This window comes from Lepidochelys kempii, chromosome 3 (assembly GCF_965140265.1).
Source record: "Lepidochelys kempii isolate rLepKem1 chromosome 3, rLepKem1.hap2, whole genome shotgun sequence".
NCBI lineage: Eukaryota > Metazoa > Chordata > Testudines > Cheloniidae > Lepidochelys > Lepidochelys kempii.
In genome coordinates, this window is record NC_133258.1 from 115089574 (window position 1) to 115102482 (window position 12909).

Sequence of the window (12909 nt, forward strand, 5' to 3'; positions counted from 1 at the left end):
TTATACGTTTCATCTGCTGAGCCTTTGTCTGTTTTTTAAGAAATGGTAGAAGTTCACTGTAATGATCCTCCTTGTGGTGCGAAAGCAATGAATGGGATTGTTTTTGCATATGTAGACAGAGAGCCTTGTTTGTATGGCTTTCGTTCATTTTCCCCCTTCTTTATTCCCCAAATAGCAGACTCTCCACAATCTTCAGAAGAAGTGAAAGATAGCTGAAAAAAATATGGAATCTTATAATCTTATCACACTACTTTTAAGGCCTTCTGTGGAGGGCATTTAGGTTTGAAGAGCACCCATATGCTTTCAAGTCTAAACCTCTTGTACTTAGTGACGATAACTCGTCCACGATTTCTCTAAGGTATTATCTAATTTAGCTTTTCCATAGGCCACACTGGAAAAATTCCTCCACTGACCCCTTAAAAGTAAAATAAGTAAATAAATGAAAGCTCCTTCTGCGTTGTAATTATGCAGATCTTTTGAAAGTTTAATACCCTTTTCTGCAACCCCCTCCACCAAGCAGTAATGGAGAAAGATGTTCTAGATAACATGTTGTCTGTCAGACCTTGAGGGGGCTGTACATACAAATGATGTAAAGCAAGTCAATAGTATCTTAAAATGAATGTATAGGGTCTGATCCTTCCCTGTTGAAACTGATTGGAGTTTTGCCACTGACTTGAATAGGAGCATGGTTTTGTATAAAACGCTGAAGAAATCTGAATCCATTGGTTTTGTGGATTGGACTCTTAAAAACCAGCTCCTGGCTGGATTGCTTCACATTTGTGTTTAAAACACCCTCACTGTTCATAAGCAAGATGCAGGTATCAGAAAAGCTCCAACAGAAAAGCACAAACTCACCTGCAAGCCTGATAGTGGAGATGTGTGTTCCAACATACAAGTGGTTGTTGTCCCTTAAACACACTGACAAGTGCCCTTTGTCAAGGAATTTGGAACAGTGGAAGAGTTTCTTGCACTCGCAGTTCAGCAAACACATTATTTCTCTTATTCTGAATCAAATTTAAATGAATGTGAATGCATCCGTGTAACAATAAATGAAAACCAATTGGGCACTACATAGTGCTGTGTCAAAACAAAACAACTTTGTGCACAAGCATCTTCCATGAAGTCAGCTTGGGAATAAATTCTACCCCAGCAGCCACTGAAATGGTTGGGTGCCTTCCCAACTACCTTGAAATACTTTCATGGTGACACTTCCTCCAGTAGCAATGCTCCAAATGCTAAATAGAGAAGGTTATGAGAGTCTACAGAGGTATGTACTTCCTCCCACCATGTAGGGCTACTCTCTGTCGGTTTTCAGATGGTGGGACCTGCAAACTTTGATTCCACAGTCTTATTCCATTTTTTCCAGTCTGTCAGTGAAGGAATATTGTATTGCTTCCACTCCATTGCTTTGCAGCTGCTTTAACATGCTCTGCCTGCTGCTCTCTGGTGTAAGGTATAACATATCAGCTGGTGTATGTGACATATACTGCTGCCTTCTACTTGATAGCGTATGGACTATGTGTGTCTGTGTCAACTGGAGCCTGTGACAGCTCTATTTGCAGTCAGAACTGAGCTGATTTTATAGCTTATTATTAATTTGTCAGCAGTGGAGAGGTTTTTTTTATTTTGGTTTGTTTGTTTTTTAAAGCACCAAAATGAGATATTTAGAATCTGGAAGAATTTCACTGTCAGACTTCAACAACATTAATGTAGCCAAAAATGGGATTTTACAAATATACGCCATACATTTTGAGTGCCGGTAATGAAAAAAAGTAATGCAGTATCCCAATCTATAGATCTGGCAAAGTGCTTTATTTAGTAAGCGCTTTGTTGCTTCCTGTCTTTAAATGTCATGTAGACTCGCTGCTAGGGATAAGCAAACTTTTTTCCTAATTGTCCTTTTTCGGTTTCAAAATTCAGTTCAAAATTGAATGTTATTGCTCTGACGTGCGGATGGGGGAGCAAAGGGGGAGCAAAACACAGCCAGTGGAATAAATAGGGTTAAAAATCGAGCAGAAAATAGGCAGAGTGAAAAACAAAGACAGAGCATGTGAGAAATGGATCAGAGAAAAAGAAATTCTAATGGGGGAAAAAAATAAACACTCTATAAAGGGCAGTCTAGCATTGAGACATTGTTTTCTATCACTAACTCTTAGCAGAGGCCTCCCTTTCATTTGAAAAACATGTGGTTTGGGTTTTTTTAAAAATCGAATAAAATAAGTGGAAATAACAGGAAGAAAAGGCTTACAACTCCTATTTTGCAAACCCAATAAACAGTTCACAAAACTTTAAGTTCCATGACATTTGCTCATTTCTAGTTACTCTGTTCCTAAGCAATAACTGTGTTCCACAATAGCAATGGCTGTATTTCTGAGGTGGGTGAAGTTGTTTCTTATGTTTTATTAAAGGATTTGGGAACGTTTGGAATGAAAAGAGCTATGTGAGATGCTATTGTTGTTACTTAACTTATTACGCTGCTGAGTTTCAAAAAGGAAGTGGTGGCTTTGTTTGTTTTTGCTTTTAGGTTGAATCCAAATGTGAAATATGGCTCTGGCTTTACAGGAGTGCCAAAAATCTGGCAATCAAAGTCCTGTAAAACTACCACAGTTTTACAGTGTAGTGGATTAGGACAATTGTAAAAAATTCAAATTGTCTGAAGCATATTCTTTTTCTTAGAAGCATTCCATTGTGGGACAGCATGAAATGGTAGCGATATAATTGGCTTTTAATATGCTGAATGGGAATTTGAAATAATGGTAATCAGGGGGGTAAACTGGAAAAGAAAAGTAGTGGTCCTCTTCCAAGTTATTGCTTACAACCCAAGTACCACCAGCCGGAGGCACTAAAATGAGACACACAACTTACACTAGGTAGTTTTCATAGTCTGCCCATTCTTCTTCTTCCTTGCATACTCTGCATGCAGTGACATCAGGTTATTTTTATCTGTGTTCGTTCTTGCATGCTTTGGTTAGAACTGTGATAGTTAACAATGTTCATGTTTAGGCTTCAGCTCTATTGTTTTAGGCTGTCTACAAATTCAGGCAGACATCAGTGTATCAGTGCACAGTTGATGGTTGCAAAGAGAATGTTCAAAGCGGGAGAAACGTACTTTTTTAAAAAAACGAAAGCTTAGATTTTTAGACCCAAGATTCCATCCTCCAAAACAGGCGCAGCGTACCAAGCTGGCTGAGCTGGCCCACTTCAGCCCGTTTGTCATATCTGAAAGGGACCTGTATATAATCAAGTTCACCAACAATTTAAGTAGGATGCAGCTCACAAACAGACCTGTTTAACACTCAACAGCATTACATACAAATCCATAGTTCAGTGCTTTGAGGGAAAGATGTAAACATATTTTTTATTTTCTATGAACCATATCTGTTGTTGTTTTTCCTCTTTATTTTATGTACTAATTCAAAACCACAGTTTTAACACAACAAACAGTTTGAAACATGGAGTTAAATACAATGCTCGTTTCTTAGACATCTCAGTGTAGTGAAGAGAGAGAGAAACCAATTCTATGCTACTGACTACATACAGTATATTACTTAGAGATTATTCATTTACTTCTACTGAGAATATTATCTGAAAGCCAAGAACACTTACGTGGTTAATAAGGCTGTTTATCATGTAACCTGTGTGCCTTAATGTGCAAGTATGAATCATTTATAAAATCTTTAAAAATATTTCACAGTGGTAAAGATCAGCAGTATGGTTCAAGTGTTCAGATCAGAGTTACATTGTATTGGAGAGAACTATATAAAAATGATAAATAACATTTGTTTCAAGAGAATTGCTATGTATTTTGTATATTATCAATATCTCTCTATAAATTCAGACTGGAATTTCAAATTCAGACTAGAAATAAGGCACACATTTTTAACTGTGAGGGTAATTAACCACTGGAAATTTTACCAAGGTTGGGGAGTCTCCATCACTGGCAATTTTTAAATCAAGATTGGATGTTTTTGTGAAAGATCTGCTCTAGGAATTATTTTGGGGCAGTTCTGTGGCCTGTGTTATACAGGAGATCAGACTAGATGATCACACTAGTTCCTTCTGGCCTTGGAATCTACGAATCTTTTAATGAAGCATATATAGATATGTTATTTTGTAGATGGTCTCTTTTTGTTCAGTTCATGTTGTTGTATATCTTTATATCTTCCAGCATATGTTTTGTCTCATCTAGTAGGTTATATTATGCAACCAATATGTTATTTTTTCCTTTGGACTGAATATAGTGCTTATGAAACGAGCCCAGTTGTCAGACCTGGAAACTGAAGTCCTCTAGCCACAGAACACGTACAGCAAGGGCAATAGTAGTGGATGCTTCTCCTCACTGCCCTACCAGTTTACTGCAGTCCTAGAAGAGACAACTTCTAGGAGTGAGATGATTCAGTCTCCATACTCAGTAAAGTTTGGGTGTATCTACTGTGATGATTATAATTGGGTGCAATTGTTTTGTTTTTGTGATATAAACATCTGTGTACAGCTATTACTCTTACCAACTCATTTCACTCGGCAACCAGATGATAATGGCAGACAACCAAAGCAGAAGATCATTCTTTAAGCCTTTTTGTTCCTAGGGACTGGCTTGCTGCCTTTTTAAACTGTGCCAAGGAGATCTCGGGGACCAGCGCCGGTCCACGGACTGGTCATTGAGAAACACTGCTCTAAGCAGCTACTTTGCTTCCGACCAGTGACATAGGGCCTAATCTGTTTTTACACCAGTATATCTACATTGAAGTTAATTCTGCTTTACATCAGTGTAACTAAATCAGGGCCATAGGAGTTGAAAGGCTGTGTATCTCATTAGTATATCCCCGACTACCCAGACAATGTGCTTTTTTTCTTTACCATTTATTTTTTTATTTCCTTACTGACATTTTCTCTATTATGTATTTTATTATTTATTTATTTGTATTGAAGTAGCACTCAGAAGCCACATTCATATCAGTCTCCATCCCACCAAGAGCTGCACAAACATGTCGTAAGAGACAGACTGCAATGTCTCTGGTGAAGGGATTAACTTACTACAAAGGAAAATTGTTGCATCCAGGAGCTGCAGTTATGCTTTCACAAGTACTTGCTAATATATTTGTAGCACTGTGTCAGGCAAAAGCACAGACTCAACATTTACAAGGTGCTTAGTTGCTCCAGAGCTCATACAACATTTTTTCTACCATGAAGTTCATAATTTTCCAGGTTCTGGTGATTAGAGCCATTATCGCATACTATTAGTCAGTTTTGCTTATTTGTCATATTTTCTAAATGCATGGTAAAAATGGTAACTGCTATATGTAGCTATGTCAGACATGAAAACAAGGAACTAACTTTTTTTTTTTTAATTCAGACCATCTAGAACCCAACCCCAAAGCCTTCTAACACATCCTGTTGTCTGATTTTCTAAATACTTTGGTTTACTAACAGAAATATTTAATTATTATTTTCACACAGAGTATGGTTCTCCTGTAACCTGTTTATTTTTTTCAGGGTTTGTGGATTTAACACTCCATGATCAGGTACATCTACTGGAATGTGCCTGGTTAGAGATACTGATGATTGGCTTAGTCTGGCGTTCAATGGAACATCCAGGAAAACTCTTATTTGCACCTAATCTATTACTGGACAGGTTAGTCTACTTATTATTTATTTAAATGAATGTATCTCTACCACTTTTAGTCATTTTAGCCTCCAGCCATCCCACCTGATTCTGAGATCCCATCGCATTTCATAAACTAAGCAGGACTGGCCTAGTTTGTATCGAAAGAGGGACAGCTAAAGAACGCCACTAAAGGTGTTGTTGGAAGTGGTGTTGGTGATTCAATAAATGGCACTTTTAGTGGTGAGCTAGTATGGTGTTAGAACCTCCTCTCCTGCTGCAGGTGCTTTCTTTCAAAGGAGGCAGAAAACTAAGGTACTTGCCATTTGTAGTCCTTAAAGAGTCCATTGTGCTTTTGGCAAGGGTAGGGATGCTGAATCCAGTGTCCTGACCAGAAGCCATTTTGTTTATTACTTCTGCTTACTAAAAATTCTCCCCTGAAGTTTCAGCCAGTTGTATACTAGTGCTATGTGCAATTAAACGGCTGCCACTTGCCATTTCAGAGGAGACTACTTTTCCACGGTAGAGGAAAACCATATGCTAGACCTCGCTCTGCTTTGTGCTAGTCTGGTTGTGCCAAACAATCCAAAAGCTGTCTTAATTGACCGCTTGAGGACTTACCCAGTATAGGGGAATACTTGGGTGGTACAGCTGCTGCAGCATCTCCTATGCTATCTTCTTCTTTATCCCAGGTGTGGAAGGCATGTTAGATGACAGTAGCTGTGACTGGTGGTTCAGCCAACTGTGACTGCCAAATGTCTCCTTGGGGACTGTGGGCAGCAGCATAATTAAAACAGCTCACTGGATGTTCTAATTTGTTCCACGGTCTGAGCTGTAAAAGTGGTTTAAAGCAGGCCCAACCCTGTCCCCCTCACACACCTTTACTCTCTTGTTCTGGGCTCATCTTGGCTGGACTGGAGGGTCCGACCCAGGAATGCTATAGAAAAACAGATCAGTACCCTGTCAAATCCAGTATCCTGAAACGTAGTGTCTCTTACTACATACTTCAAAGGGAGATGGAAAAACAACTATCTACTTGTGCAATACAATTCTATAGAAGTGGGGAATTTCTTGTTGATTTCGGCTGGCATTAATTTCATGCACTGAAGCGTGAGAATTGACACTTCTTAAAACTTATCCTAGCTAATGTACTGTAAATTCAAGTGCTTTCCTTATATTCATGAAAACAACCATGTTTCAACCCCAAAGGAATGTTTTAAGAAAGATACAAAGAGCTGAAAAAAGTGAATGAGAAGAGAAACAGACTCTCAAACTTATAATCTTCTAGTCACCACAACTAACATTAGAATATACATGTCATGTTCTGGTGAACAGTTCAGACCAGTGAAAGGTGGTGTCACACCTTGCATTATAAACCTGAGTGCCCCAAAATGCTTCTGCTAGTTTTGGCGCTCTGCCTAGGTCACACAGACAGACAGCACGTGCTCCATGTTCTGTGTGCTGTACAGCTCTGATTCAACTACTTTGAAAACAACAGCCTGCCAGCTGTTATTACAGACACACTCTTGTCTTTACCCAACTTGGCTGATGTTAACAGGTGACTGCAACACTTTCCCAGACCTGTGTTTTCTGCAGTGTCCAGCCCTCTCCTGCAACATTCAGATGAATACAGAGATCCGTTTGCTCTTTTAAACAGACAAAACCCAACAGCTTGTCACATTGACTGGAGTTAACATTCCTTTTTACTTAACAACAGTGCAGTTCATTGAGATTAATAGTAAAACAAGTTGATTAACAACAAGAAAGAAGGATTTTAAGTGACCAAGTATAAAGGAGAAAGTTAGAAATGGTTGCAAGCAATGAAAAGTGAAAACATGCATTTAAAAGTTGTGATGGGGCAAGGCCAGATGGCTATAGAAAAGTAGTGGGAGATAGATATATTAGCTCCAGGCTAAACAAATCCCTGGTACCAGGATAAGTTAAAGTCAATTAAGACACCTGTGGCCAATTAAGAACCTTCCAGAAGGCAGGGAGAATGCTAGGTTGATTTGGACACGTTTCTAAAAGGTCAGCTACCATAGCTGATACTATTTGGGTCCCTGGGCTGGAGCCCGGAGTAGAGGGCAGGCCCAGGCTCCCCCCCTTTGCCCCCACCCCCATTAGTCACTGAGACTGGGAGACAACAGAGACTGTGCAAGGGAGGATAGCTTCTCCTCATCTCCCTCGCTGGCTTATGATGAAAATGGCTCAGTAGACTGTGACCCTTGTCTTTAGAGAGGGAAGGCTTACGTGGAGGGTCACAGTGAGCCTCTCAGGCTAGCGAAATCCACCAGGAAACGCAGGACCCATGGAGACAAGGACAGAGCTTTGTCACAAAGTCTAAAACTTAATTTAGCAAAGTACAGGCTTTGTTCATATGGGTTTTCTGACCCATAGTGTTCCAGCAAGATAAGCTGGTGGCTGATTTCCCCACCCTGGTCAGGATTTCCTCCAGAAGCCCCAAAGTTCTGGTTCCTTTGTCATCTTAGGTGAAAGAGATCACTTGGTATTTTCTGCCCCTTCCTTTTATAGTCCAGTGAACCTTTGAAATGGATTGTTTTGAAGGTTACCCCTCAAAGTAAAGTTTATTCAATCTGTAAGGAAGGTGACATGGAGTCTGATGGTGAAGGAAACTCAGTGCTGTTCCCCCTCTCCCCACTAGTGTTTGCTAAAATGCAGATTGTTCTGTTTCCTGCAATCTCCTCCCTCTGCTGTCTTGATAGTACTGATTACTGCTTGTATGTAAACTGAGGTAAACCCACATTCCTTTGTTTAATACAGACCTGTTTCCTAACTCCCCTTGACATGCCTGGTGTTTAAATACATATTAGTCATAATTCCCACATATATCCAGATCTCTTAATAAACAAGACTATTAATGATCAGTGAGTTATTAGTTTTCAAATGATACTTCACAAGGAATACTTTGTACCGAGATTATTACAATAGTGTGTAGGGTGTGAATACCTGGGTGCTGGATTGGGTCACAATCCACCAAAACTATTTAAAGAAAAGCTTGTGAATGTATTTTCCTCAATAATTTCCTGTGCTGATAAGTTCCACAGGCTTATTCCATATTGCATAGCACATTATTAGCATCATCCAATTGTTGCATGCCTTTGGAGCAGCCTTGCTCTATAAAGTTTGATCCAACAGGACTGGTGCAAACCAGAGGATTAGCACTGAGCAATCTGCAAGAAACAAGGTTTTGTTTTTTGTACTTTTAAGCAGCAGCTCAGTATAAATACTAATATATAATAGTATAACTATGAAATAGAACAGGAAAAAGATATATTTATTGCCTCAGAAATAGCCCTATTCTGCTTAAGTTTCCATTGAAGCACATCATCTTTCTGTGTGCTTTGGCATTAGGAAATGTATAAAACAGTTTCTCTGTACGGGGAGCAGGAATTTATCTCTTCATTTAAACTTAGATTTCCACCAGTGCTTATACTGGACAAAAAAATCAAGAGAACAGAATAAAATTTTAAAATAGTCCTTAAGTCTTTGCACAGTAGCAGTATAATTTGTTACTTCAGGAAAGAAAATACAGAATATTATTGGGGAAAATACAATGTAAAGTCCATATCTGCCTTCCAAGAATCCATCTGCTCTACGTTTGATATTTTTCTAAGAAAATTGCAGAGAAACATTTACAAAATAGAGAGCAGAGCCAAAGTACTTCTGATCCTCCCTTTAGCTAATTGGAGAGGAGGAGGAACTGAGTGGAAACATTCAGAGAAGAGGAGGTCTGCATTGACAGGTAACATTTTCTTCTCTATCCTCGTTCCCTGGGTGGATCGCTCCCATGAGCCATTTCCCTGGCCACTCCCCGGGCAGCAATAGCAATGGACTTTAAGAGCAAAGAAGGCTATTTTTGGAAGTTAGGAAGCAATTGTACAAACAAGAATCTGTTTCTGTTGTTGCACTGTTGATAGTGTAACGAATGAGACAGATATCTCTATAAGGGTTAAAATAATAGGAAAGACTGGTACAATAAGTGCAATTTTAAAGTGATAGCTGACCCCTTTAGAGGAGCTCAGTTAATACTTATTGTGAAGTAGAAAAATAGACACACTTCACAAAAAGTCATATGACATGTACATGGTTCTTCTGAATGATGTGCTGTTTTTAGGACTATATCTCATGAACAGGCCTGGCTAGAAACAGATGCTTTCAGCTGTTGAAAAGGGGAGATGCTTAGCTCTCCACAGGACAAGGCAGATATTGCTAGTCTGGATGGTGCCCAAGAAAATAGATCTTAAAGATGTCACTAGAACAGGACTGAAATTTGTTAGATCTGACCCCTAGCTCATTGTCATTTGGGAGGGAAATGTAACATTACAAAACGGAACCAGCTCAAGAACAGTAAATACCACTCTGGTACAACTCTAAGTCAAAATTCTTCCCCTCTCTCAAGCACTAAGTCTGTGCATAACAGAAAAAACAAAACTTTTTTTATTAAGAGGAGAGGGAACACAGCATCAATTAGGAAAAACACAGCAACAATGATAGAAAAGTATACAAGCAGTAAGTAAACACCTGCACCACAGTATCTTGGGTGGTAATTATTTGCCCCTCAACTAGGGCATATTAAGTACAGTTCTGCTGCCCTTTAGTCATACGGTAAGGATAATAACTTTTCTTAATCCCTGCAACCAAGACTTAAGTTAATTTTAACCCAAAACAGCCACAATTTGGCAAAACATTCTGCTGCATACCTTGGCAAAGTAGGTGTTTCTGTGCAAATATGCTCTGCCACTGAGGTCTTTTCCCCCCAAGTCATCAAGAGATGGCAAGAGAGAATTCAGACCACTGGTTTATGTCATCTAAGCCTATGATTCTACCATGTTGGTGGTGCTGTATTAAGCTCCAGGTATGTACCTAAATTTAGCTGAATATTAGCCTCTGACATCATGTGACCTGCAGGGTCAACAGCCTTGTTCCTTCTGTCTCTTGTTGGAGAGGATGACTGGGCAGAGCAAAAGGGTCCAGAGACCAATAGAAGGGTTGTGGATGGGTGTCTGGCTGTAGAGTACCTCCATCCATGATCACAGAAGTAGCACTCCCCAGCTGGAGTTGATTCCAGGGAGTGGGCAACCTTTTAAGCTGCTGGCCTAAATGCCAGTCTTTCCCTTTCAATTCCTGTCTTGCTGCTAGAATTACCAGGAAAACAACAATAATCTTGAAATTAATTAATAAGGCAGCAACCTAGCATTAATATTTCTTAATTACATGTAAGTGTGCCAGACCCTATCATCATTACTTCAAAAATGGATAACCGTACATAATACTGTTATGCAAACCCCAACTCTTCTACCAGCCTACTTTTGTTCTGCTGGGGAGAAACCCAGTGGCTTGCTGGTCCCATTTGGTGTGTGTAGGACAAATGCATGTCCAGCATCTTCTGGGCCTTCTTCGCTCTCTGTGTCTATTCCTGGGATCCACAAAGGTCTCTCTTCACCCCCTTCTGTTGAACAATGGCAGAGGGCGTTGGTTGGGTATCCTGCTTAACTCCCAGCTATGGCTGAATCAAATAATTTGATGACTAGCATAAATATCTGCTGCATTCATCAGCTGAGTGCAGGTGAACAGTTTCCATTCTTATTTAGCTTTTATGGCTTTGGTTTGAAAACGTCCCACCATATCTGAAAACTGTCTCTTATTGAGTTTCCTGTGCATGTTGTGCTTTCAGGTACTCAGATTCTAAAGCAATGAGTCTGTAATAAAAGGCTAAGCACAATAGAATAAAATCAGAAAGGGACTATAGGATGCTTAGCTGGTCCCTCACATCTCGTAAAAGGTTTCAAATGTCTCAGAAATAGAAGGAGGACTTGTGGCACCTTAGAGACTAACACATTTATTTGAGCATGAGCTTTCGTGAGCTACAGCTACTTGAAGTGAGCTGTAGCTCACGAAAGCTTGTGCTCAAATAAATGTGTTAGTCTCTAAGGTGCCCCAAGTCCTCCTTTTCTTTTTGCGGATACAGACTAACACGGCTGCTACTCTGAAACCTGTCAAATGCCTCAGGACATCACACTCTTAATAACTCTGTCTCTTGAGTAAAGGGACAGCAAAACAACATAAATATTGTTGCTCCAATTTACCATCAGTTTATTAGAAAAAATAGAAGCAGAGTGGATACAGAGCTTTGATTCAAAGCATTTAATTAATGACATGCTATTTGTATTTATTGCCAAGGGAGCAAGCACATAAACACTAACTAAATCCACTGCTGCATTTCAAAAACATTTTTTTTTAAAAATCTATGTATAGTTTTTATTTTCAATTGACCAATGACAGCGATGTGTTCCACTCTGGAAACCAAACCTCCAACAAACAGTCTGTAAACAAGTCACTTATTTAACAGAGCTGAGTGCAGTAGCGTGCAGAAAGTTAATAAAATGCAGAAAATGACTAAATTCTCTTCCACTTTTTGCTTTATTGATCTACTTTGAGGCTTGTTATTACATTGCAGTTATAGGCTATGGAGAACTAGATAAACATGCATTTTAAGTGTCAGACTTGCAATTCTTTTTAGAGTTTTCAATTCTGTTTACTTGAATTTGGGGTCTCTACAAGCCACAGTGAACACTTTTCAAGGGAATTTCACAATTCAAATAAGTTTAAAAATAATCAGGAGAAGGTCTATCTAGAGTTTTGGATCATCTTGAGTATTTATATTCTATTTATATTATGGTGATGACATGATTTTATGTAAGGTGTATTTGAAATCAGAACTTGGAACTATAAATAAAATCCCATAGTGGTGGTGGTCCTTTATTAAGAAGAAAAGGACCCCCCAGAGGTCTATAAATATGATTCACCAGCAGAAACCATTGATAAGAGTATCTTACACCCTCTGCCCACTATGTCAACTGCTGTCCTGTTTTGAACACAATAGCTATCCCAGTTTTATTATAATTATCATAGAAGAGGTATGAGGAAGGGTAGAGATTTCTGCCACCTGTTAGCCTACAGATCTATTAAATATCACCCCTTATCAAGATGAATGAAGTCTTCTAGAAAAGATGTTTTGCTGCCTTCACACTTCAGGACAAATTCACCCCTGGGGGCTGAAACTCCATCAACCTCAATGGAACAGTAAATATGACCTTTCTAATAAAACTGCAAAATTTGATTAAATTGACTTAGAATCATAGAATATAATGGTTGGAAGGGGCCTCAGAAGGTCATCTAGTCCAACCCCCTGCTCAAAGCAGGACCAATCCCCAACTAAATCATCCCAGCCAGGGCTTTGTCAAGCCTGACCTTAAAAACGTCTAAGGAAGGAGATTCCACCACCT

The 12909-nt window shown here is 39.3% G+C and overlaps 1 protein-coding gene across 11 annotated transcripts in view; it reads left to right on the forward strand.

Moving 5' to 3' along the window:
- ESR1 (estrogen receptor 1) overlaps positions 1 to 12909 on the forward strand; it is a 258838-nt gene that overhangs the window by 215081 nt on the left and 30848 nt on the right. For all 11 annotated transcript variants that reach the window (XM_073337674.1, XM_073337671.1, XM_073337679.1 and 8 more), the window contains one exon: positions 5494 to 5632. In XM_073337674.1, coding sequence (XP_073193775.1) covers positions 5494 to 5632 — 139 coding nt within the window. The remainder of the gene's footprint in view (positions 1 to 5493; positions 5633 to 12909) is intronic.